General features: G+C 47.1%; 1 protein-coding gene across 1 annotated transcript in view; it reads left to right on the forward strand.

Annotated features, from left to right (window-relative positions):
• Window positions 1-976: 976 nt before the first annotated feature.
• The window catches only part of LOC135819039 (cGMP-dependent 3',5'-cyclic phosphodiesterase-like), a 37,311-nt gene continuing 12,383 nt past the window's right edge, over window positions 977-25,904 (forward strand). Inside the window, exons 1-18 of the mRNA XM_065332189.1 lie at window positions 977-1,564; window positions 4,190-4,308; window positions 6,001-6,107; window positions 6,747-6,808; window positions 7,410-7,605; window positions 7,950-8,110; window positions 9,084-9,286; window positions 10,206-10,323; window positions 11,213-11,252; window positions 11,424-11,487; window positions 12,675-12,759; window positions 18,904-18,958; window positions 20,066-20,147; window positions 20,923-20,999; window positions 22,099-22,172; window positions 23,082-23,159; window positions 23,813-23,935; window positions 24,613-24,683. Of these exons, the coding sequence (XP_065188261.1) occupies window positions 1,463-1,564; window positions 4,190-4,308; window positions 6,001-6,107; window positions 6,747-6,808; window positions 7,410-7,605; window positions 7,950-8,110; window positions 9,084-9,286; window positions 10,206-10,323; window positions 11,213-11,252; window positions 11,424-11,487; window positions 12,675-12,759; window positions 18,904-18,958; window positions 20,066-20,147; window positions 20,923-20,999; window positions 22,099-22,172; window positions 23,082-23,159; window positions 23,813-23,935; window positions 24,613-24,683 (1,817 nt within the window). The 5' untranslated portion in view covers window positions 977-1,462. The remainder of the gene's footprint in view (window positions 1,565-4,189; window positions 4,309-6,000; window positions 6,108-6,746; window positions 6,809-7,409; window positions 7,606-7,949; window positions 8,111-9,083; window positions 9,287-10,205; window positions 10,324-11,212; window positions 11,253-11,423; window positions 11,488-12,674; window positions 12,760-18,903; window positions 18,959-20,065; window positions 20,148-20,922; window positions 21,000-22,098; window positions 22,173-23,081; window positions 23,160-23,812; window positions 23,936-24,612; window positions 24,684-25,904) is intronic.

Raw genomic sequence — 25,904 nt, forward strand, 5'->3', positions numbered from 1 at the left:
GGAGAGATCCGGAGTTGCACACTCTTGTTTATCTACTCTTGGTTTCACCTAGAGAAGTCACGTGGAATGTGTACTGGGAATTTTCCCTTCCATATTTGGCAGTTTTCTGCATGCAGTTGATCGATACCCAGCAAATCCGTACGCATTTTCTCTGCGTGTGCCACAACGTAGAGAACCTCATCTCCGCGTAGAAATCTGGAGCCAAAACACGCGAAGCCGTAGACTAAAGTCTAACCCGGGTACCCAGACACCTGCTCTCTACGTGATTTCTCTACGTTTCACATAGCAGAACCTCTCTACTGAGCCTCCATACACGGTACGGTATGTCGTGAATCAGAAAACGTCGACACCCGTGGTCTGTACGTGGGTCACTGAGTATCACGTGGTACACACACGTAAAGTACCCATGGATTACGTGGGACTAAACCTCGATATTATTAATATACGGTCTGAGCTGAGCTAGCTAGCTGCAGCTAGCTGATGTAATGCAACCCGACCGTATACGCGTACCAGTCGTCCTGCACTATAAGTAAAAACAAGAGTAGATAAACAAGAGTGTGCAACTCCGAATGGATTGGCCCACGGCGGAATTTTTTGTTGACGTAATCTTTTCGACGACGCACGCGCTGCGAGCCTTTTGGAGAGTTTTCCCTCGTGCACTTGGCTGGGCTTTACACTACAAGGTCGGTGCCCAGCACGTGCTCTCACACTGTTCTGCGGCAAAGCCGCGTTTCTCTGAAAAAAGGTGACGTAAACAAAAAATTCCGCCGTGGGCGCGGGGTATCTGCAGATTGTGCAGGAGAGATCCTGAGTTGCACACTCTTGTTTATCTACTCTTGGTAAAAAGTATAAGTGCACTGGCTGCAGCATCGGCCCTGGCCCTGGTCCCTGGACCCTGGATCATGGATCATGGAATGCATGAGCTTCATCATCGCGATCGCACAAAATGCACATGTACGTACCGCGTACCGTCAAAGGTAACCTGTTTCGTTTATGACATGACTACTCAAGTTTGGGCTGATTCGCATTTGTTTCTTTGTCATAAACAGTCAGGTCGTGTCCAAAAGGGTTTATTAATTATTATCAAAGAAGAAAATTTATTGGATGGAGAAGTTCCAATGCTGTTGAAGTGAGTGTCTACAAGTGTAGAAATACGCATCTCGAGGTACAAGGTACACGTACGGGTAGACAATTGTGACAATCCTTGAATTTTTCTCCAAGACACTGCTGTTGTTACCACTGATATGCTCAGAGTGGCCCTCTCAGATACCCTGCCGTGCCACGCAAGTGTTGGGTAAAGTAGGAGACGTGTTACCCTTGTCACCAGGTCACCCCCGCGGTGTTCTGAAACATGGTGGACATGTGACTCTTGTGAGCCAGAGATTTGAATTGTAATGTAAACTTGATCCGTGCTATTTGAAAATTCGCGTGGCACATTCATTGGGTGGAATATTTGGCGAATATGACGAGTAGCGGAGAACCACTTATTGAGTTGTCGGAAGCAGAGACTCCTGGGCAGGCTGCTGTTGCTTTCCTCGAATGTTTGAAAGCAGATTGCTCTGTGGTAAGAGACTGCACGGCTGTACTGTCTGTGCCATTTACAGTACGTGTATTTGTTTCTATACCGTAGTACATGTAGTGGACCTTTTCATGCCCTATTGCATGTACATGTACTAGTATTTTGAATGCACTCTGCCAGAAAAGGTACTAGCCAGTCAAGGGCACAACTACAATGTGTTATGTGCATTAGGCATATCTCTGACCTATCATGTGACTTAAACACCGCTGTCGACTGCACAGTGCCGGCCAAGGAAATACGCAGAGTTTTTTTTTGCTGCTTTGCTGAACTTATGCAAGGCTGCGGTATGCTCAGTCCGGCTCATGAGTTTGACTTTCATTGGCCAATACTGTTCACAACAGCTCCAGACCAATGTGGTGTGCTGGCAGAGCGGTACTAGTTGCAGCACTGCTTGGCGAATCGGAATGTATTACTTGTGCTGTTGAAGACAGTGAGACGGCACATGTGCAGGCGCCGTGCTGCTGCAAGAGTGTGTGCGTAGGGCGTGATGGAGGCTGTATACTGTACAGGCGATAATTAATAGCCCCCCGTTTTCTTTCGACGCGTTTGCTGTGCAGTGAAGCCGAGACCCTATAGTTGTAGGTCGGTGGAGCACATCAGACCACGTCCACGATTCATGCCTGCGATGCTGCACCGCTGCTTTGCATGTCATGATTGGAAGCTGTGGCCTTAGTAAAAAAGCAAAAAAAACGGGCAGAACATTTAGGCGGTGAATAATTTCGTCTAACTCCAAAGTAAGGGAGTTTATCCGGTTGAAGATTTAGTCCATGAACCATAAAATTTAATCACATTTAACAGCTGGACGAATCGATGTTAGTCCGGCATTTAATTTAGTCTGAAAATTCCTACGCATGGAGAATGAGTGTTTGTTGTATTATTCAACAGCCGAATGGTACCGTTCACAGTTTTATTTATATCCGAAAACTCCTTGGACGAAGAAGATGAAAATGAATTCTAATCTAATATTTCTGCTTGTACAGTGCACAGTAGGCAGCTTGCGTAAACGTTGCGTCTCTGACCGGAAGGCCGCTGCTTGGGAAAACTGAAATTATTGCCTCATAGCAGCCTGAACTGAGAAGGCCTAGGCCGAAGTCTGTCTTTTGACTCTATTCTGCCCCGTTTCACTTTTATGGGCACACTTTCCTATTATGGAAAATGCACTTCCAAACGAGAGAGCTTGGAAGCTCAGGCCCCTATGCTATGCTTTTTTGCCTTGATGACCTAGGCAAAAAAAACATAGTAAATTTTTCATTTCTCCTATTTTTTTTCAAGACATAACCTGGGATTCGAACCCGCATTATCGCCCTGCATGCATCCCCCGATACACTTCGCATACACACTAATTCTTCCAAGTTGCTTCACGTTATGATCTTGCATTTGAAAGCCCTACCGTAAAAGCCCCTGTATAGGGCTTGAAAGTGCTACGTCACAGCATAGCAACAATTTCAAAAATTCATAAATTGGATCCACTTGGATCCAGTTTTTGCATGGATCCAAGCACATTTCAAGCCGTCTTACTCACAGCAAGGTGATGTAACCAGTGAAACTGACTGATTTGGCTACTGGGGGCGGGGTTACAACTGGTGGCAAAGTAAAAGTCACCCCTGCATACGACATAAGTGGGTTGCTATGCACCCACATACGGAGGCAATAGCAAAGTCACACCTTAGTGGATCCAAAATAGAAATCTGATGTCAATTTACTACTCCCTGGCCGTTTTTGACGTCGTCACTTTCAAGCCCTATACGCCCACTCGAAATTACGCCCACCCTCCGTGTACACGCCCAGTCAGGGAAAGTCAACACGTTTGTTTCAAAATAGCGCCCATGCCCATGTATAGGCCCAGGTATGCCAGAAACACCAGTACATGTACAGGTACTGATACCCAATACTTACTGCTATCCCTATTCCAAGTATACGCCCGGTTCCGAAATTGCGCCCGTGCTCTTGTATACGCCTAGGAAATCGAGGCTGCTATTCTATACGCCCGGGGCCTATAATCGGTATTTGAATATTGTGGCCAGCCGTCTTTGATGGTACGGTACGGTACGGGACAGGTACGGTCGAGGGTAACACGACACCGTCTACCACCTTGATGACCCAGGCAAAAAAGCATAGGGATATTATAAATTTTTCAATTCTCCTATTTTTTCAGGCATAACCTGGGATTCGAACCCGCACAATCGCCCTACATGCATTACCCGATACACTTCGCATTCATACTCATTCTTCCAAGTTGCTTCACGTTATGATCGTGCATTTGAAAGCCCTATTTGAATATTGTGGCCAGCTGTTTGTGGCCAGCTGTGTTTGATGGTACGGTACGGTACGGGACAGATATGGAATAGCGCCAGGCGTGACACAAACAAACAAACAAATACCAAATTAAAGCTGTGTGGACCCTGGCTAGCGCCAGACGTTACTGAAGTAACGTCTACTGCATAGCTACGGAAATTAACCTTGTAGTTGCTTGCTTGTTCCGACTGCCTAAAGATTCTCGTACTGACAGTTTCCGTAACCTGTCATCGGGAGACGAGTCACACCCAGTGTAGTTCTACTGGTTTCCGGTGCAATAGATCGTGCATGTTCATCTTGTTTGCTCTTGCATAGGCGCAGTCTCTGGTCTATGTGCTTGATCGTGAGACTGGCGAGCTTCAACTGTACGCATCCAGCAAGGATGCGAGCATTTCGCCGCGGGATTCAGCGCAGCAGTTAGACAGCACCGCACTGTAAGTAGTGTGCCCCTGCGAATTGTCGCAAAGAAGCATGTGTGCGTGTGTGTGTGTATGTGTGTGTGTGCCATCATTGCTACGGCAATGGGCGTTCAAGATTCAAGGTGTGTGTGTGTGTGTGTGTGTGTGTGTGTGTGTGTGTGTGTGTGTGTACATGTGACCGTCTTACGGCAATGTTGAGGACATGCGTGTGTGTGTGTGTGTGTGTGTGTGTGTGTGTGTGTGTGTGTGTGTGTGCGTCCAGTGTCTGCTTTTATCAAAGCAGCGTGCTGTCTATACTGGTTACCCCAGCAAGTGTAGGGTGTGCATAGGTAGCTGTCTTGGCCGTCCTATTCCGATGTACTCCGTGTGGTGTAGACCAGGTGTGCATTGGGGGGTCGATTCACATGGCTTCACCAGTTGTGTGGATTAGACAGTTATCTGGCGCTTGTCTTGATCTGTTTCAATCAGAATCAGATCCGCTGTCATTGCTATAAAGAGAAAATCTGTGGGTGCACATCCAGTGCATTTGCAGATTTGCATGCTTCTTTTGCGACGGGCGTATACATGGTGTGTGCGTGTGCGTGTGCGTGTGCGTGTGTGTGTGTGTGTGTGTGTGCGTGTGTGGTGCGCGTGTGTGTGAGTACACGTGTGCGTGTGTGTGTGTGTGTGTGTGCGTGCGCGCGCGCGCGCGCGCGTGCACGTGGGTGTGTGTGTGTGTACTTCTGTACATGTGTATGTGTGTAAGAGGAAGAGTTTGTTTTCAGACAATTCCGGGTGGTGTCTGAGCTTGGGTGGGAAACATCCGGTACAAGATTTTAACATTTACATGCAGCATACTGTAAAAGCCATGTATATAACGAACGTTTAAGGAACAAGCTTCTAGACATGAAAACAAATTTTGCTAATGGTGTTTGTACTTGAGTGCGCAGCTTACTCTATTTATTGCGTTAATTATATAACGAAGTGCTAATTCTAACGAGTTAACGAGGAGAAATCTGCTGTTAAAATAGAAATCGTTGTACAGAAATCGATACATGTTCTATTGAGCGTTGAGAATGCGTGAGAATCGTTACCTTTGGTACACGTAAACCAGTCAAATGTGGGAAGTCGTTATATATGCGCCTTGTTAGAATATTGGCTTTTACAGTACATGCAACTTTTGACCTTGCGTAGCTTTGTGAAAGCAGGGAGTCGTACAAAATTTGTACGACTGCCTGGCTAACGTACTGGGAAATGCAGGAATGTTTCCTTGTACATGTACTGTACACGGATCAACACTCTGCCTGAAAGGAGAAGGCAACTTTTCAGGCTTCGCACCACATTCTCTTAGTCGTTTTGGAGACTTCTATATAAATGTGACTTTTTAAATATAGTTTGATTTGTACCTAGTGTTAAGTGACCCTAAAGGCTAAACCCCTTCCAGAGTGTACAACCCCGCTGGGGATCATTTCATCGAATTTCCTTATCTACACCATCCGGCTATGCTGGCCTATCTGAGCCGTTCGTATTCTCAAACAGAAAAGAACCACATGTACAAGTACTCATGGTTGGCGTGTATGGTACTGCACCTGGGGCTCATCACAGGGTGACGCTGATTTCAGGAAGTAACGCTTTCCCCATGACTGTTTGCTTGTGCTGTGCTGTGCTGCTGCTGTGCTACTTGTGCGTGGTGTGATGTGCTGTGATGTGCTGCTGCTGCTGTTGTAGTGAGTCCGTGGAGACCGGTGAGGATCGGCATGTTTATGTTGAGGAGATTGCAGCGGAGAGCCCCTTTCGGCAGCTGCTTGATCTTGACAACGCTGAGCCACTATCTGGTAAGATGACCAATGTACTACTGTAGCGGACATGGAAATCCAGTCGATTGACCGGTGCCAGCGCCCTCAGCGCGTACAGAACGCTGCGTACATCCGTGCAGTGCACAGTCATGTTGATCCGATGCGACCAGCGTGCTGCGGCGCATAAATGCATGTGTGTACGGCTGCATGGCCAGCGCCCTGGGGCCGCTAGACGTGCGACCGGATTTCCATGTCCACGACAGTACAAGCATCCTTACAAATGCACACACACACACACACACACACACACACACACACACACACATGTACGCGCATGTGCACGCATGCAGGGATGCGCGTTAACACTTCAATGAAGTAGCACGGAGCAGTGCTTGTGTTGTGATCTGGATGCATCAGTGAGTGTGACCGCAGCGTTTCCAAGCTTTCCAAGCGTGTGAGGACCAGATAGCTTGAAAGGCGGAAACCACTTCAATGGAACCCCTGCCTACACCTCTGACTCTGTCCAGTGAGCTACTTGATGCTTTCTTAGAGCGCGGAACTCACCACTGTGGTAATTAATTTTACTCTTCCGTCCCTCCCTGTTTTGAGATGTTTGGCGTGTCAACCCTTTCAACCTCTTGCTGTGATGTCTGACTCCTTTAATCTTATGTGCGACAGTGCTCAAGTGCTGCCCAGTGCGCGGTCGAAAGCAGAAGGGTCGTGTCGTGGCATTATTTGTGGTGAGGTTTAAAAAAAAGTTATACTTGCTGCATCTGCCACCCTGGTATTACAGGCATGGTGGTGGCCTGGCACGAGCGAAACTTCCTAAGCTGGTTGTGTGTTCTCAACGCAATTGTATAGCCGGTTGTATCGTGGATGTGCAAACTTTACTTACTTTAATACTTGTCAATAGTCCTTCTATTCACTTTTTTTCGAAAGCACACTTTACCTTCAGCCTCTGGGTTGTTGTTTGTTTCAAAAAATGTGGCGGGTCTTTCTGTCTGAAGATCCTCTTCACAGATGTTTCCCCGATTTGGTGCCATGCTTTAATTCCATAGGAGACTGCTGCCGCCGTTGATATCATCAGTCAATATTCACACTGTAGTTACTGCATACTCACAGAAGAAGAGGAAGCACCCTTATTACTGCCGTCGCAGGACACCTAATGTACTCCACACCAGATACACACACACACACACACACACACACACACACACACCACCACCACCACCACCACCACCACCACACCACACACACCACACACACACACACGCACGTACACACGTGCGCTGAAACTCCCGGTGAGCCTCTGTTTGCACTCTGCCTGTCTTCTCCCCATAGATGCTCTGTCACCACCCTCCAGAGGGCAGTGGTGGTCCCGAAACCGCATTGGCTCCACTATCCACTCTGAAAGGCTTGCTGGCCGTGGCCGTGGAGAGAACGGAAGCCTTGTCACGCCACCGTAAAGACCTGGCCGTGGTCAGGGAGAATTCGGAAACCGAGGTGGCGCTCTGGAACGACTTCTACCACCTATTCTGTAAGTGTCGAGTCTGTCAGGAAATCTCCGGAGACTCTCAACAGTACATGTAGTAGTATATGGGGCATGTTTATTAAACGGAGCTGCACATGATCTATGACATGTTCGTAACCGGCGAATCTGACAAAAAGACAACTTTTTTCTCCAGATTATAATGCTAGCTATGAATTACTTTTAACACATAAATGCAACAATTAGTCTTCTTTCTTACCGTCCACTTCCACCTCATTCAATGGTGCACCTCCCCCCGCAAACAATTGGTTTCCTTGATTGTGCGGTCTGTCAGTCTAGTGTTCATTGCTAGGAAAATGCCGAATCTTCTTCTGCTTGTTCACTGCTGCTAGCCTATCGTCACGACTCCATGGTGCTAACGCAAGAGCTGTGTCGTATGGCGGAAAATCTCACACGCGGCGCCTCATCCATCTTTCTTGTCAATGAAAATGGCGGCACTCTCTTCTGTCAGCTGCGCAACCTGAAAGTGCCCAGAGAAGACATCATTTTGCCTGTAAGAGATTCTGTGTTGTTGACTTTTGGCTTGTGTCTTCCAGTAAGGTGAACCCGAACTCTGGTCTGCTCTTCTCATGACTCCTGTCGTGTGGTTGTCTTGTTGTCTTGCCTGCCTTGTTCAATCTGCTATGGCATGCACGCTTGTGTGTTTGTGTGTGTGTGTGTGTGTGCGTGTGTGTGTGTGTGTGTGTGCGTGTGTGTGTGTGTGTGTGTGTGTGTGCTTGTGTGTGTGTGCGTGTGCATGCACGCGTATGTTTGCGCGCTTGCGTTCACATGTGTGTACATGCATGTGTGGGCTGCATATGATGTACATTGGAGCAGTTGTCTCCTAGACACTCAAACTTGGCATGGCTACCAGAGACCATCATGAAAATAGCTGCACGTATTTTTTTTACGACAATTGGCCTTTCTACATTGTTTCTGGTACATGTGCCAAAGTACATATCCCCCAAGGTATGCAACTGTACATTGTCTGCATTGGGGTTTGTGGCAGCGGTATCCAAACTTCTCAGGTCAGTCGTAACATGACAGTACACACAGTTGGGTGCAACAGGCACACTGTGTGCAAAACAGCAATCATAGGTGTGTGTGTGAGACTGCTCAGCCTGCAACTTTTTGCCTGATCCCTCTTGCACGGTGTGATGTTTGGGTTTTGCTGCAATGCTACTCATTGCACAGTTGCACATTCGTACACCCTGGGGGTTATGTACTGTTGGGGGCACCCATGATGATGGATGGAGCATTGTCAAGCAGTTCACCAGCTGGCAATCAGTGTTGAAACGGTCAGTCAAGCCGAACAGTGTGGCGTTGGCGCGGCTGTCTGCTAAATCTTCTTTACGATGCTGTGCACTGTCGTGCCCACACTACTCGGGCTTTCTTGTACACCAGGACGTAATTACACACATGGGTGGAACTTGTTTTTTCACGAGATCCTGCGGAATGTTTTCTCACTTTTCTTTCCACGTGATCAGATTGAATCATCGCCGTACGGAGATGTCGTCGAGGCCGACTCAACGTGCATCGTTGAGAATCTGGACCGCTATCCGCAGGAAGTGCTGCTGCTGAGTGAGGACGGCAAGCGGCCCACTTCGATGATGTGCGCGGCCATCAGTGCCAAGTATGAGGATGGCCACGGGGAGAAGGTGGCAGTAATGGCCATCGCGTCCTATGATACGTAAGTCGGTTGGCGCTGTCTCTCCTGCAGGAACTGTCCAGGCGCCAACGAATACCACAGTATTTTTTTTAAATTACTATTATAAATATTGAACACTTTCGTCATTTAGAGCATGGCAGAAGGATCACTTTCCTTTAATTATACTTCAAATGTATTACTTTCCCAGGACCTTGCCAGAACCTTGCCCAAACCTGGCTGAATACCGGTACTTAGCTTGACCATCATGCAGCTATACATGTAACCAAGAGTACGTGTACATGAACACCAGAGTGTGCAGCTCTGATGGGTAGCTGTCACGGCGAAATTCCGTGATTACATCATTTTAGGGATGTAGTGCGTTCAAGCAGGATTCAAGCAGGTCTCATTCTGCACAACTGCAGCTCAGTTGTACGCACTACGCCACTTCCCGCCTCAGATCTGCACCAAATATGATGCAATCACGGAATTCCGCCGTGACAGACACCCATCCAAGCTGCACACTCTGGTTTTCATGTGCATGCACTCTTGATGTAACTCCACAATTTCTTGTTGGACTGATTCAAACCCGAGTCGACGCAGATTCCGCGAAAAACATTTTTAGGGAATTTTCGAGTGGAAATAACCGATTTCCCCTAAATCCCAATGGTCTGTTAAAAACGCACTGTAACTCAGTAGAAAGGGAGCAGATTGTCTGGTGCGATGTGTTTGCCATGGTGTTGGAGATAGATGAATGTACTGGCTTTGTTCAACACAGTGCTCAGCACAGAGTTATGCTGAGGCCTTGAATAGCACAGTGATATGCTACTATTTTGGCAGTGTACATGGCTTGCACGGTTGATTTGCTTTTTGTTCCTGACCTGTAATCAACTTGTATCTGCATGCCTTGGTGTGATGTTTCCCCACTGTTGCGGTGGTTGTGCTTGCGATTGTGGTTGTGCAGGCACTGTTTCTCCGAGAAGGACTTGAAGATATTTATGTGGCTTGTTAACCATGCCACGCCCCTGTACTTGGGCGTTTTGCTCAACGATTCCGTAACCCTGACCAAACTCCAGAACGACGTACGTGTGCCATGTTTTGCATATAACCAGCTGAACTGTATTGCTGCCTTGTGCAGATCATCGTAGCATGGATGTACAGTTGGAATTAACCATCAAGCTGCTCCTTGCTAGGTCAACACGTACACGTACATGGTGGTGTGTCTTATGCTGTATGCAATTAGTCATTTGAATTCCTGCTGAATTCCTCATGGTCTGTGAATTTCAACCTTCATAAAATTTAAGATATGGCAAGGCGGTTTGACTGACCCGCCTCAGTCGAGATGTGGCATTTGCCTATGCAGATACAGTGAAGCCTGTCTACAATTGTAAGGCGACCACTCAAGGGACGAGAAAAGTGGTCGCCGTGGCCAGGTGGTCTTCTTATCCAGGTTCAGTGGGTCACGTGACCATATCCACATGCGATACATCATTTTGATCAGTGTATCACAGTGCACACACCTATGCTACTCTAGCGCGACTCATGTGCCTGGGGTCCTCAGACCTGTCAAGTGCCGTGCATGCACCATGCACATCTACACTTCCTGCACTGATGTGTAGATCTACCATGCATGGTGCACCATGCAATGCATACATTTACATGTACTAGCACTGTGTAACGCGGTCGCGGGTGGGTGGTCGTCGGTCGCGTTGAGCGAGTGGTCGCCTTATCCGAGCTGTTTTGAATGTGAATGCGTCCGTGACAAGGAAAAGTGGTCGCCATGGTCGAGTGGTCGCCGTTGCAGGTTTTACTGTAGTACCTGATTAAGCCATCGATGGGTGGCGTTGCATTTATACTGGTTGTATATGTGCGTGTGTGCATATGTGTGTATGTGTGTGTGTGTGTGTGTGTGTGTGTGTGTGTGTGTGTGTGTTTGTGTTTGTTGCCTTTGCTTGTGTCGAAACTCTCCAGTCGTTACTACAAGTTGCTGGCCACTTGTTTGCGCACCTTGGTAAGCTGTGTGTTCCTACTGCTGCTGCTACTGCTGCTGTTGCTGCTACTATTTCTGCTACTGCTGCTGTTGGTAGTACTACTGCTGATTGAGCAATGTCTTGTGACCTCCACTGCTCTAGTTGTAAATCTCTTCATTCTCGAATTCCTGTTTGCTTGTTTTTCCATGAAGATGACATGTCACGGTTGCTGAAGGAAATTCTCTCCCATGCGCGGCATCTGATAAATGCGGAAAGGTAGGCTTGGTCTCACTACAACAACCAGGGGGTGTGAAAACGCTCTTCAGTCTTTCGTATCTCCAGCTTGTTTTCAGTGCTGCCGAAGCTCCGAATACATGTAACATTGTGTTGATGCGTAGGTCACTGCTGGGGCCTCTGGACTGCTTCTGTCATTGTATCCACGAAAGTCCAGCCAAACACGATTCATGTCATTCTTTCCATCACACCAAACAGATCTTAAAGGTCGTCAACATGTATGAACCTAAGATAGATTTATTAGTCACTCCACCACTCCACAATGCACTCTCCACCGATCCACTCAACAAACTTGCACGTTGTCGCGAATGGCACCACCATTCGCGAATTTTTCTTGTACAGTACTATAGTTGTAATATATTCAGCCGTTTATGTCTATCTAACTCCCATATACTTCAAAGTAGGATCCGTGCCCCTTATGGATCCACGCCCTGTATGGATCTGTGTCCGTTATGTCTAGGTTCCATTATCGGACCTATGCACGCTCGTACGTATGTTTGTACATACGTACATGCCTCACTTATTATAGTGCTCTAAATCTAAACATAGATAAACCCCACATTCGAGCATTCCGTAACTATTCAGCCTGTACTATGCACTTGTTTATGGTGTCTCTTCCATGCGCGGTCTTCATACGCACTCCCTGTGCGGAGACTTGTCATTGTACTAAGAACAGTTACATTGCCACGGAAGCTAGTTACGTTACCTTCAGCATTGACTTCCGTGCACGCTGCTCTGCACACTTCACGCCTACACTTCGAATACAGAAACGTAGTTTGTAGCCCCTTTACCCCCTTTTGGTGTATTCTATTTGTTGTATTGCTGCGCGCACACATTTCAGCCCGCGCGCATGCTTTGGTCGTTTGTGTATTTGGTGTATTGCTGCGCATACACATTACCGCCGGCGCATACACATTACTGCCTGCGCGCACGCTTTGGTTTAGCTGTGGTATACAGCCACTTTTCACCATTCTTTCCTTTAGACCTCATGGTGGTCGCCACATAGTTTGGTTTGTCCGCAACCAGCAATCACAGCAGTCAACAGTATGATAACAGTGTTCTTGTAGCCGACATAATTATGCTCTCCCAATCTGAATCAGTTTGACATTATAACGTCTCGGCTACACACGTTCTAAAGTGATGTATCTTTGCGTTGTGTGCTGCATCAGGTGTTCGCTGTTCTTGTTGGAGAAAAACGAGAAGAACGTCGAGGAGCTCGTTGCTGTCATCTTCGACAATGAAATTGTTGGAGAGGTATGCTGGTATTCTTAAGAACTATTGTGTTCTTACTATCATGATTGTGTTAGGTTTGTTTCGCCCAACCACAGCCAGTCACTACACGCATGCCATAGGGCAGATGTAGCTACCCCATTCCGGGAAATCAGTGAGTTTTGATTGCAGCTGTGGGGTCAGAACTCTGGATGGGCAATGCTAGACTCGATGCCATGAGATGCAACACATTCCTGACTTTGCATGACATAACTACTTAAAAAGTTATTTTTGAGAATAAACTCTATTAAACCTATCAGTAGAGTTTTGAACGGGTGATCATCTTCGATAAGAAAATGATTAACTGCAGCAATAGTATCGTCCCAATTCATATTGGTATACATGCTAACAACATCAGCTGTAACTATTTTACAGTTGTGTGGAAATTGTGTTTGTGACAATTGGGAAGTTAAACTATTTGTGTCAGCAAGCACCGTGAAAGCATGTTTGCCAATAAGAGATTTTAAGTGGAAGTCTACAAAACGTGAAGCAGGTGATGTACAATACCCGATACAGGAAACAATTGGTCTACCTGGGACCAAGTCATTAACTAGAGGTTTATGTATCTTGGGTAATATGTAAAATTTAGCTGCTTTGAAAGGAAAGTTATTGAATAAAGCTTTCACATCTCGTTTGCTAAGTATGGCAGAATGTACTTTGCAAATGTCATTCCATCCGTTCTGTAAACGATTGTCTAATAATTGAACATTAGTTGAGGCTACAGATTCATCCGTAGAGGAATAAATCAATTTGTAAAACTTGTCATCAGAAAGTTGTCTATAGCACTCAGCTTGATAGTCTTCTATATTAACCCTTTGAAGCCCAGCTGGGTTTTCTGATTTCCCAGGCACTCGCACCGCGCTGCACGCAACCACGGATGGTCGACTTCAAAATTTCATAATTCACTCACCAGCAATGGAATTTCATGATGTGGAGCTCCCTGAAAAGCTTGTGATCTCCTCCATCCAAAGATAAAGACTAGACACTAAGCAGAAGCAATAGAAGCGCCTCCAAGTCCCTTGAGTGCAGCTCTATCGCGCCTGAACGAGATACACCACCCACAGTGACAATTTCCTTCGGTTCATGACTTTTACTCAACACAAAACAACGATTCAAAGTTCTCCGTGCTGCTGAAGCTCAAGCGGTCATCTTGGTACCCATCGCGCATGGGCTGCACTGGTATGAGTCATGGGGAAACCCCATGCGCACGCGAGCTCTACTCAATTTAAAAATTCTAAAGTTTAGAAGTATTCAATCGCGTTCCGGTCTTTGCCGCTCGGGTATTTCGCATCGCGCTGCCACAAGTGACACACCGCTGGAAAGGTCTTTTCCTTACCTTTCCAACAAGCTATCGTTTGTGAAAATCAAAGAAAGGACAACGGAGATACGAAGCTTTGTACAGTGATCTATGCGCAATGCGTACACAGTGCGCGTTTTGGACGAGTATACTCGTCCTTGGGAAATCGCTAGGGACGAGTATACTCGTCCTTGGGCTTCAAAGGGTTAAGAACGACTGTACCTAGGTTCTTATCTGCTTGACAAATTTTAATGTCAGAACGAATTCGCAAGGTATTATAAGCTTCTAGTTCACCAGGCGTTAAATTACAATTACGATGTTTGGAGAACATTGAAAAACTAGAAACTAACTTATGGCGAAATTCTAGCAGACCTAGTTCAATGTGAGGAAAAGCAGGTGGAGGAACTTTATCAGATCTTAAATGGAATTTTGGAATATACTGTAAATATACAAATTTTCGGCAGCTATTTAATTTCGGCTATATTCGGCACCGAACCAAAACGCCTAAATTAAAACGCCGATGAAATTTTTCACAGCATCTGTCGCACTATACCATGCCCTCTACCCCACGCCGAAAATAGATCGCCGCCGAAATGTCAAAAATCGTGAAGTGCCGAAATTTTGCAGCGCCGAAATTTTGTATATTTACAGTATGCAGAAGCAGACACTGTAGGAGCTGATCTACAAAAATGATCTTTCCATCTAATTTGTTTTTCTAGCTTTTCAAAATCAGAGTTCAATTTATCAGAAGGAGGAAAGCGTGTGGTTAGGCGAAAACTATCGCCATATCCTAAAACTTGTTTTTCAATGGGTGTGAAAGAAAGTGCGAGAGGTTATGAAAGCCAGAATCGATAACGCATCTAGAATGCTTATGTTACGTATGTAGGCTAAGATTCCAAATATATTGATATCCTAAGTCACTTACAGTAGACTCGTACGCCCAAGAACGTCCAGGCTGGAAATCTAAGAACGCCCCAGCCTGGATTTAAGAACGAACTCCAAGATTTTTAAGAACGCGACATTTTTTGGTATTGAAAACATCACTCAGTGCAGCGCTACATACTACACGTGCATGTAAAGTGTACAACCGGTACCAAGAGTACATAAACCGGTTTATGTACTCTTGCCGGTACATGTAGCGCAAAGTGCATTGTACATGAGCGTCACGGGTCATGTTGGACGCGTAAGAACGCGAAATAAGAACGTAGTCTGGGGCGCTGAAAAATAAGAACTTTGCTAGGCTGGCCCTCTGAAACAGCGTTCTTGGGCGTACGAGTCTACTGTAGCGTTTTCTGGTTTTTCGTTGGACAGCAACCTCTCGTCTGCCTGACTTGTTCTTGACGATTGACAAGTTTTGACTGTTTGGCTTTCTTAGGAGTTGGCTTCTTTTCAGTCTTCTTTTCAGTCTTTTTTAGTGCTGAAGCGACTTCTCTTTTGATTAAGCAGCCAATCTCTTCTGCAGTTGGTGGAAGTGTTACAACATCATCTTGCATAGCAGTGGGCTTGTTATCTGAACGTTCTGCCTGATGCTTGGCTTTTAAAGTCTTTGCGAAGGCAACAGTTTTTCGCATACCTGCTAGATAATCGTATCTTGACATCAATAGAGTTTCAAAGTCAGCTGTAAGTTTCTCACTTGAGCACTGGGAGACCAAGTCGAACAAATCTATACGGGTCTCTTTAAGGCATTTCTCCGCTCGTTCGAGCTTCGTATTGCAAGCAACAATGGCTGAATTGACGATTCTGTGCACTCGATGAGGCAGGCTGCTCTAGACAGTTTGCAGAATTTCTTTACTATAAAGTCATCAAAATCATTCGAGTTGACTTGCTTGTTCAGTGCTTCAATCTTTGCTCGCTGCTCAGTAATGATCTTCTCACTAGTGTGAGTACGACTCAGCTACAGCTGTTACTGTTGTTGTGGAGGTGCTAGATCGTCGACATGTTCCGGGTTCTGGACATGGTACTTTCTAGTTATCCGCGTTGTAAGGGTGGAGTGTCCATCTGTGTACCACGACTGTTTGGTGGTCTTTATGCGAACAAGGGTTAGCCGAACACCGTTGTCTCCGACTACAACATTGTCCGAATATGTGTACCTTACGGTGGTGACAACACGAGTGGCATGCCACCATGCCACATACCCTTCTACTTCGGGGTCCGGTAGCGGATTGGAGCCAGCCAACACGTTCGAAGTGTGGAAAGGCGGTTCCGATGTGGTGGTGAATGCAGCGTCATCGTCTTCCCGGCGGCGTTTGGAAGCAGCGGTGGCGGAAGAGGTAGCAGAGCTGACTGCTTGATGACGGGGGCCGAGCGAGCGAGGACGAGGAGTTTCCATGTTGGCTTGAGGGAGTCTTCAGTACTGAATCATAATGGGGGAGTTTAGAAAAACCCCGACACAAGCACTGGGAGACCAAGTCGAACAAATCTATACGGGTCTCTAAGGCATTTCTCCGCTCGTTCGAGCTTCGTATTGCAAGCAACAATGGCTGAATTGACGTATTCTGTGCACTCGATGAGGCAGGCTGCTCTAGACAGTTTGCAGAATTTCTTTACTATAAAGTCATCAAAATCATTCGAGTTGACTTGCTTGTTCAGTGCTTCAATCTTTGCTCGCTGCTCAGTAATGATCTTCTCACTAGTGTGAGTACGACTCAGCTACAGCTGTTACTGTTGTTGTGGAGGTGCTAGATCGTCGACATGTTCCGGGTTCTGGACATGGTACTTTCTAGTTATCCGCGTTGTAAGGGTGGAGTGTCCATCTGTGTGCCATGACTGTTTGGTGGTCTTTATGCGAACAAGGGTTAGCCGAACACCGTTGTCTCCGACTACAACATTGTCCGAATATGTGTACCTTACGGTGGTGACAACACGAGTGGCATGCCACCATGCCACATACCCTTCTACTTCGGGGTCCGGTAGCGGATTGGAGCCAGCCAACACGTTCGAAGTGTGGAAAGGCGGTTCCGATGTGGTGGTGAATGCAGCGTCATCGTCTTCCCGGCGGCGTTTGGAAGCAGCGGTGGCGGAAGAGGTAGCAGAGCTGACTGCTTGATGACGGGGGCCGAGCGAGCGAGGACGAGGAGTTTCCATGTTGGCTTGAGGGAGTCTTCAGTACTGAATCATAATGGGGGAGTTTAGAAAAACCCCGACACAAGCACTGGGAGACCAAGTCGAACAAATCTATACGGGTCTCTTTAAGGCATTTCTCCGCTCGTTCGAGCTTCGTATTGCAAGCAACAATGGCTGAATTGACGTATTCTGTGCACTCGATGAGGCAGGCTGCTCTAGACAGTTTGCAGAATTTCTTTACTATAAAGTCATCAAAATCATTCGAGTTGACTTGCTTGTTCAGTGCTTCAATCTTTGCTCGCTGCTCAGTAATGATCTTCTCACTAGTGTGAGTACGACTCAGCTACAGCTGTTACTGTTGTTGTGGAGGTGCTAGATCGTCGACATGTTCCGGGTTCTGGACATGGTACTTTCTAGTTATCCGCGTTGTAAGGGTGGAGTGTCCATCTGTGTGCCATGACTGTTTGGTGGTCTTTATGCGAACAAGGGTTAGCCGAACACCGTTGTCTCCGACTACAACATTGTCCGAATATGTGTACCTTACGGTGGTGACAACACGAGTGGCATGCCACCATGCCACATACCCTTCTACTTCGGGGTCCGGTAGCGGATTGGAGCCAGCCAACACGTTCGAAGTGTGGAAAGGCGGTTCCGATGTGGTGGTGAATGCAGCGTCATCGTCTTCCCGGCGGCGTTTGGAAGCAGCGGTGGCGGAAGAGGTAGCAGAGCTGACTGCTTGATGACGGGGGCCGAGCGAGCGAGGACGAGGAGTTTCCATGTTGGCTTGAGGGAGTCTTCAGTACTGAATCATAATGGGGGAGTTTAGAAAAACCCCGACACAAGCATAACACATAGTTCTTTGATTGGTTCACTGACCGGTTTCACTGTTTATCACAGATCATCGGAGTGTAATGAAAAAGTAATGAAACACAATTTATACTGGAAAGGCGGTTACCCGCAAATGTAACTATAGTACAAGTGGGCCACCAAAAAGCTAGGGGCCCCCAAGTGCGGGGGGGGGGGGGGGGGGGGGGGGTGGGGGGGTCCTATACTATGACTTAGTAGAAAATGTGTATGTGTAATTGGAATTTCTCAGAAATCTACAACTGTGTACATGCCATGCAAAACGTTGTATTATGCCAAAATGGATAATTTTGTTGTATTATGCCAAGAATGGATAATCATGTTTGTCTGGCTAGTTGCATGCAAGTTAAATACAGTCGTCCCTCTCTAATCCGGCACTTTATAATCCAGCACCCTCGATAAACCAGCACAATTTTCAGTAGCCAAAATGTCCTCTTCATGCACATTGCAGCAGTAAATCAGATTTGTTAATCCAGCACCCTCCCTAATCCAGCAGATTTTCGTGGCACAAATGGTGCCGGATTATAGAGGGACCACTGTAGTACAAATGGTACGAATTATTTGTACAAGTCAATATTTGGTAGTGACAACAAATTATCATAGTACCCCTGGTAGAACAGTGGAGCACTCAATTTGCTTTAGAGTTATACCTCCCTGATATGCTTGTGCCCTTGAGCTGTTATTGCATCTAATCTGTGTGTGTGTGTGTGTGTGTGTGTGTGTGTGTGTGCGCGTGCGTGCGTGCGTGCGTGCGTGCGTATATGTGTGTGTGTGTGTGTGTGTGTGTGTGTGTGTGTGTGTGCGTGCGTGCGTGTGTGTGTGTGCGTGCGCATGTGTGTGTGTGTGTGTGTGTGTGTGTGTGTGTGTGTGTGTGTGTGTGTGTGTGTGTGTGTGTGTGCATCTAGGGACCACGGCGCATCTCCCTGTCACACAGCATTGCTGGCCAAGTTGCGTCGGCGGGTAAGTCGGTGAGCTATGTGTACAGTGCTTGATGCATTGCTATCACTAATGCCCAGAGTATGCAAACTGGAGCGTGCAGCTCTGCATAGTAGTTTGGGAAAGCAGAATCCATTGCTTATGTCAGTCTAGGTGGGTCTTGGAGGCCATGATTGGGCCTACACAGGTGGACAACATCAGTATGACCTACGGCATCTGTATGTTACCGTGCCTTGCCGTCGACAATGGCGTAAGCGCCGAACTACGCTTTCCCATATGCAGAGGAGTGTCACACTCTGCTTTATGTACTCTTGCTGGTACCACCTCTTGCTGGTATCATGTGAGTGCTGGTACCACCTCTTGCTGGTATCATGTGAGTGCTAACCAATGGGCCTTTCTTTTCTGTTGCGTGAATTTTCTCAACTACGTGGGAGTGTATCCATTTCATAGGGCTGACTAATCTGAGTGGCAATGATTTCAACACTGGCAGTCAGGTTTCGTAGGTCATTGCGTAGGTGACATTATTGACACAGGCTTTATAGGTCATTGCGTAGGTGACATTATTGACACTGCACTCACGACGATGGTCACGGTATTGCTCCCACTGACTAGCATAGAGACATTCATCTGTGCATGTGTTGTGACGTTTTGTATTAGCACTGATGACTTGCGTCTCTACGTGTGTTGTGTGACATTGTGTAGTAGCACTGGTGACATGCATGCCTGCATGGTGGCGTTATTTCAGTATGCGTGCTGCTGTTACGCAACATGAGAATGTGTAACCTTGCCGCTTGTTTAAATCACACTATGTGACAACAACAACAATACTGATGTTGATGATGGCCTGGGGACAGAGCTCTGTTGTGAAGTGATAGTGCCAACCGTATCTCTCCATGCGAGAAATCTAACGCCTTGTGTGTGATTATCCTCTGCTGTTCTCATCTATTGATGTGGATATATACCACACAGTCCAAGTCACTCTCCTTTTTTCGATGGAAATCCCTGAACTGAAGGGTTGGGGAAGAGTTTTTCTTTCCTCCTGTCTTCTTCCTTTTTACTGCTTATGCTGCTTGGCAAACGAAAGCTGCTCAAATGTTGCCACTCTGCTTTGGTTTGGATATCGATGTGCAGGGGAGCTAAAAAACGTCTCCGACGTCCATGACGAGTCCGATTTCTGCAAGGATGTTGATGCGGCGACCGGCTTCAAAACGAGGTGAGTCGCAGTTTGTTGTAGACTGTCTTCATGAGAGACTCAGGGGCGTGCTCGGCCCCCCAACTAGGGGGGTGCACGGGAGCCGAGGGGAGCCCCCCCCCCCCCGGCAATTTTCTGCAATTTGTTTGCAACCTTTCTTGAATTTTAGAGCATATTTGCATACATTACAATTGCAATTACCCAGATTGAAAATTTTTGGGGGGTGCACGTGCCCATCGCCGAGCACGCGCCTGAGACTAACTGACCGATACTTGGTGTTGGAGTGCCTGTGTTGGCTGGTGTTGTGCCTGAAGGCTTTCTCCTTCCCAGGTATCCAGAGGAGACGTGTGGCAATGGTTATACTTTTCCGTACTTTTTGTTTATCGATATGGATTTATGTGATTTATGTGCACACCGGTTAGCTAAGGTTGCATTCTGTCTGTGTGTGATCTTGCATTTTTGGTCGATGCCCATTGTTGTTCCCCCTGGAGTTTGATTGTTTATGACTGGGACGTGGGGTGATGATGCTCCCATCCGTCATGTGTGCAGCTCTTTGTCACTGCGTCTAATGTCAGTGCAGCCATATAGCAACAGCTGCTAAAACAGTGTTTACTGTTTAAGGAGGTTGGGCGCAGAGCCTTCATACACGTCTCGGTGTCTCTGTGCAGCACCCATGTGATTGTTTTAGAGCATTCGTGTGAGTGTCTTTCTGCTCTTGACGATGCCCGGCTTTACCTTGGTGTGTGAAGCGTGGTGTTCATCCTCCTGTTCATCATCTTGTTCTGTTGTGGTACAGGAACCTACTGTGTTTCCCAATCAAGGGCAAGAATGGCAGTGTGCTGGGCGTGGCGCAGCTTGTCAATAAAATTGGAGGTGCGTCCAGGCTTGGGCCGATGCTGGCGGCAGTTTGAATGCAGTGTGAACGCTTCTGTTTTATTCCGGTGTGTGCTGAGCGTGTGTGCTGTGCTGAACGTGTGTGCGTGTGTGTGCGTGTGTGTGTGTGTGTGTGTGTGTGTGTGTGTGTGCCACCCATATATATGGTGCAGTGGTATGTGCAGCGATTTCCAATCGATAGATTGCGGGTTCGATTCCCGACGATTATGGTCACACACGTCTTTCTTCTCTTTCTCAGACTCTTCCTGACTTTTCTTTCATTCTCCTGGGTGGTTACCAACAGCCAGTGCATGCTGGAGTATGTGGTGTGATGTGTGTGCGGGGAAAAAAAAAATGAAAAGACCAAAAATAGGGATTCACTGGCCAGAAAATGTCACTCCAAATAGCTGTATGGTGTAGACCAGGCTGATTAGTGACGGTCAATTCTTCAGCCTTGCAAGCTGTTGAATGGTGTAATCCCAGCACAAGTTGCTATGGCTTCTGCCGTAGCATTGCTATCATCGCCTCCGGCGATGGGCGTCAAAGGTCAAAGGTGTGTGTGTGTGTGTGTGTGTGTGTGTGTGTGTGTGTGTGTGCATGTGTGTGGTTATGATTAGAGTCTCTTCATATGTTCAGACTCAGCAGCATGCTCTTTTAAAAACTACCACGTACTCACTACCCGATCGGATCAGTACAGCTCATTTTTGCGTGCATTCGGCTTGTGTTGCGTACACACAAAACCATCGGTTACAACGTGTGCAAGACTGTGTGCGTGGGTTCAAGTCGCAAACAAGAACATGGAGGGGATGATGCTTTTCAGGGTTGTATGATGGTGCCTTTACCTCTCTTGCCTTGTATCGTCCATGACACTGCTGACACTTTCCTTCACCGTAACACCACTCATGGCGCTGACACCTTCTGCCTTCTTCCTTCATATGTGTCGTTTCCTGTCACTTGTATGCGGTGTCATTTCGTATCAATTTGTATCATTTTTGTGTGGTTTGCAGCGAGCGCAGTGTTTTTTCTTCTAATCTCCTAACATGTGCATAGTCTGCTCCTGTGATGTGTGTATGCTGACATTGGTGCGGTGGTTGTGCAGGCGGCAATTTCTCTTACATCGACGAGGAGTTGGCAAAGTCGTTCGCTGTATACTGCGGCATCAGCATCTGCCACGTAAGTCCTGTATGGTGTAACGATGTGTTTGTGTGGTCGGTGTGGGCGTGGGGGCATGAGGGAGACAGACTCTACTCGCCACCAGACCAGGAGCACTATCCGTTGTAACTCTCACTACCAATGACCCTAGTAGCCAGCTGTGTTCGCCTGTGATCCGAGTGTTCACTGCATGACTATCGCTGGCAGCACTATCCGTTGTAATTCTTACTACACGAGCAACCCGTAGTATCACAATAGTCTGTGATGATAGCACAGTGTGGGCATGACCATGACCATGACCCCACGCATGACCAAAATACTTGTAGTTCATACTGATACCAATGTGTATACCCAGGTTACACCGGATCACACCGTACTGCCGTTGCGGGTGGCACTGCCTTACCGATAAGGGCCCGTTGCCCAGTTTGCCCATGCAAGCACTTACAATGTAGTTTCATGCATGTCATAGCTCCACAACCAAGCTTCCAGGCACTAATCATATCAAAACCAAAGGGTCAGTCCGTAACAGTGTACTTGTCACAGTCGCCTTTCCCCGCCACACGCACACACACTTTATAACGAAATTTGCCTAGAAACGAATTTTCTCTAATCTGGACTTGCATGTGTGACTATTGTGCATGTTTCCTCGGCTGATTTTGGATCCTTGTCTGCTATTGAGTGTCTTGCCACCGATGTCGTACTAACTTCTCTATGCGTGCATCTGTGTGGGTGTGGGTGTGTCTGCGCATGAGTGTGTACATGTGTGTGTGGGGTTGTTGTGCCTGTGTGGGTGGGTATGCGTCCGTGTGTACATATGTGTGGGCGCCACTGGGTGGGTGTGCATCTGTGTGTGCATGTGGGTGGATGGGTGCATCTGTGTGTGCATGTGTCTGTCTGTGTGTGTTGTGCTGTTGCTGGCATGTGCTGCAGTCGTTGCTGTACACGCGAGCCAAGGAGGCACAGAACCGGAGTCGGCTGGCCACCGAGCTCATGATCTATCACATGCAGGTACTGTACTATTCAATGAAATCCAGTCGCGGTGTCACTCAAGTTTGCTCCTTGCACCATTTCACAGCCCAGTGTCTGCAGGTCTAGGGCTGCGCTACGCCCGGCGCCTACTTGGGTGGTGCGACTGGATTTCATTGAGCAGTACTCTACGTTAACAACGGCTACAGTCAGTTACTGATTTGAATGTATAGCTATGGGACTGTAATGCAAAGCATTGCATGCATTCTTTGCTGCTTTGCTGCTCACATGTGTGTAGGTGATGCCGGTACTTACTAGGCCTGCTGGTATCTGCTCCCCAGTCTTGTGTTGCCTTCCTTGCTGGTGCTCTCTGAGTACAACAGCTACCACTGTCAGTGAAAAGCTAGTCATTTGACCTACCTGTGTGTGTGTGTGTGTGTGTGTAAATGCCATAGGTACATTGAGTCGAGTTCTCTTTGTACCTCGGCCATGGAAGAAGGTTTGTGTGTGTGTGTGTGTGTGTGTGTGTGTGTGTGTGTGTGTGTGTGTGTGTGTGTGTGTGTGTGTGTGTGTGTGTGTGTGTGTGTGTGTGTGTGTGTGTGTGTGTGTGAGAGAGAGAGAGAGAGAGAGAGAGAGAGAGAGATTTGAATATTCACACCAGTGATATGTTCCTATTTCATTCTTCTTGATTGTAGACGAACGAAGATGACGTAGCCGCACTGGCACGAATGCCATCCCAAATCCCGGAAACTGCTCGCCGCGCGATTGGCAGCTTTGAGTTTTCTCACAAAGGATACCCCGACCTTGAGAACATGCAGGTAGGCGTTCATGTGTGTCGCTCAGTTATGTGTGTGTGTGTAGGGGGGGGGGGGGGGGAAGGTAGGGGAGGGGTGTGAGTGAGTGTGAGTGAGTGTGAATTTGTATGTGTGGGTGTCAGTGTGCTTGTGTGTGTGTTTGGGGGGGGGGGGGGGAGGTGCACTGGCCAGAAAAAGCCACTTCATGGCTGTGTGGTGCAGACCAGGCTAAATAGTGGCCGTCAATTCTTCAGCCTTGCAAGCTGTTGAATGGTGCCCAGCACAAGTTGGTTTGGCTTCTGCTGTAGCATCGCTATCATCGCCTCCGGCAATGGGCGTCAAAAGGTCAAAGATGTGGGTGTCGGTGTGGGTGCTTTGTCTAACATAGCTTGTTTGCTATCATCGCTGAAGCGATGGGCATGTGGAAGTGTGCGTGTGTGCGTGTGGCCGATTCAAGAACTTGTAGTACATGCGGGAGTATATAGCCAGTGCAAATTCTACATATGGATCTCCAACACTCTTTGTATATGCAGTAGTGAAGATTGAGCACTTAACTAATTCTAGTCCTTTCTCGTCTGCTGTCATGGAAGTAAAAGTCACTTTGTGCACGTATAGTGTCTTGCACTTGAAGTACATGTACATGACTGTACTTGGACATGTTGCTAATCTGTTTTTGGGTGTGCATTGCTGTGCTCGTGCAGCTGCTTGTTGGTATGTTCGATGAGATGGGGTTGATCAATCGCTGGAGAATTCCCAAGGTCATCTTGTGCCGGTATGTTTGTACATGTAGAATTCCAGTGGTCACCATGTCACCATTGTCTTTTAATGATAGCTTGCATAGACCTCGGTCCTACCGGTAGGACCTACCGGTAGGATCATACACAGACATGCTGCATAGCCTCTGTTCTAACATTGACCTAAAACTTGGCCCTAAACTGTTGCTAAGGGGCTAATGAAGGAGTCCACAAATTTTAGACGTGATCGCACAAGGCATACTACGAAATTCCATGGTAACAACCCATGGTAACCATGGAAACGAAGTATGATATTATGCATTCCACGGCCTTGGCAAGCTAATAAAAACATTAGGACCTCACCACAATTGATGTGCCATGGTCAAAATTCACTTTGGACAGAGTTGCTAGCGCACCGACAGGATTATGTGCGGCCATTTTGACAATCGATAAAATTGCGCATACGCAATGCACTGGACATAGCCTTGCATTTTGCGCCATTACTTTGCCTGACAAAGACCTCATCTCAACAATTGTTTCAAAAAAATTCTCAACCAAAAGCACTTTTGCAGCTTGATTTCTTGGGTCCTACCGGTAGGACCACGGTCCTACCGGTAGGACGGTATGCAAGCTATCATTAACCACACACCGGCTTTGCTGTAGTAGAACCTATACTTATACTGTGCTGGCTTACTAAGCATGATGGAATTTTACTTACTAATCATGATGGAATTTTCCTCATCGGCCATGTTCCAATATACAGTTGTGGCAAGTGAAATCCGACACTTGGCATAAGGGACTGCACCATGCAGTCTGCAGCCCCTGCAGCCCTGCATACGTACAGTACATGTGTTACATACAACTTTTTCTGTCTGATGACAAAACTCGTACTCATCACAGTCAAGGTTCAAAAGGTGCTGGCAAAAATGAATGGGGATTGGATACCAATACTCCTTATGTGTACCATATTTGTGAACTGTGTGTATCTACGCTGTGACCTTTCGATCTGTTCTGGATGCATACGGCTCTATAGTACAAATTAGGTGCAGTGCATTACATCATTGGTGTCCATTTGTGGCGCTGTCCCCTATGGCAAGTGTCGGATTTCACTTGCCACAACTGTACATTGCCACAGCATGTGAAGGTTTTGTTCGGCTGATCGCGATTTTCTGTGACAACTAGTGGTCAATCATGGCTTGGTCAGATCTGCCATGCTTATGCAGAGCTATGACATTCTGTTTTCTGTGCGGTCTTTTGTC

The sequence above is a fragment of the Sycon ciliatum genome, chromosome 1, assembly GCF_964019385.1.
Source record: "Sycon ciliatum chromosome 1, ocSycCili1.1, whole genome shotgun sequence".
Lineage (NCBI taxonomy): Eukaryota > Metazoa > Porifera > Calcarea > Leucosolenida > Sycettidae > Sycon > Sycon ciliatum.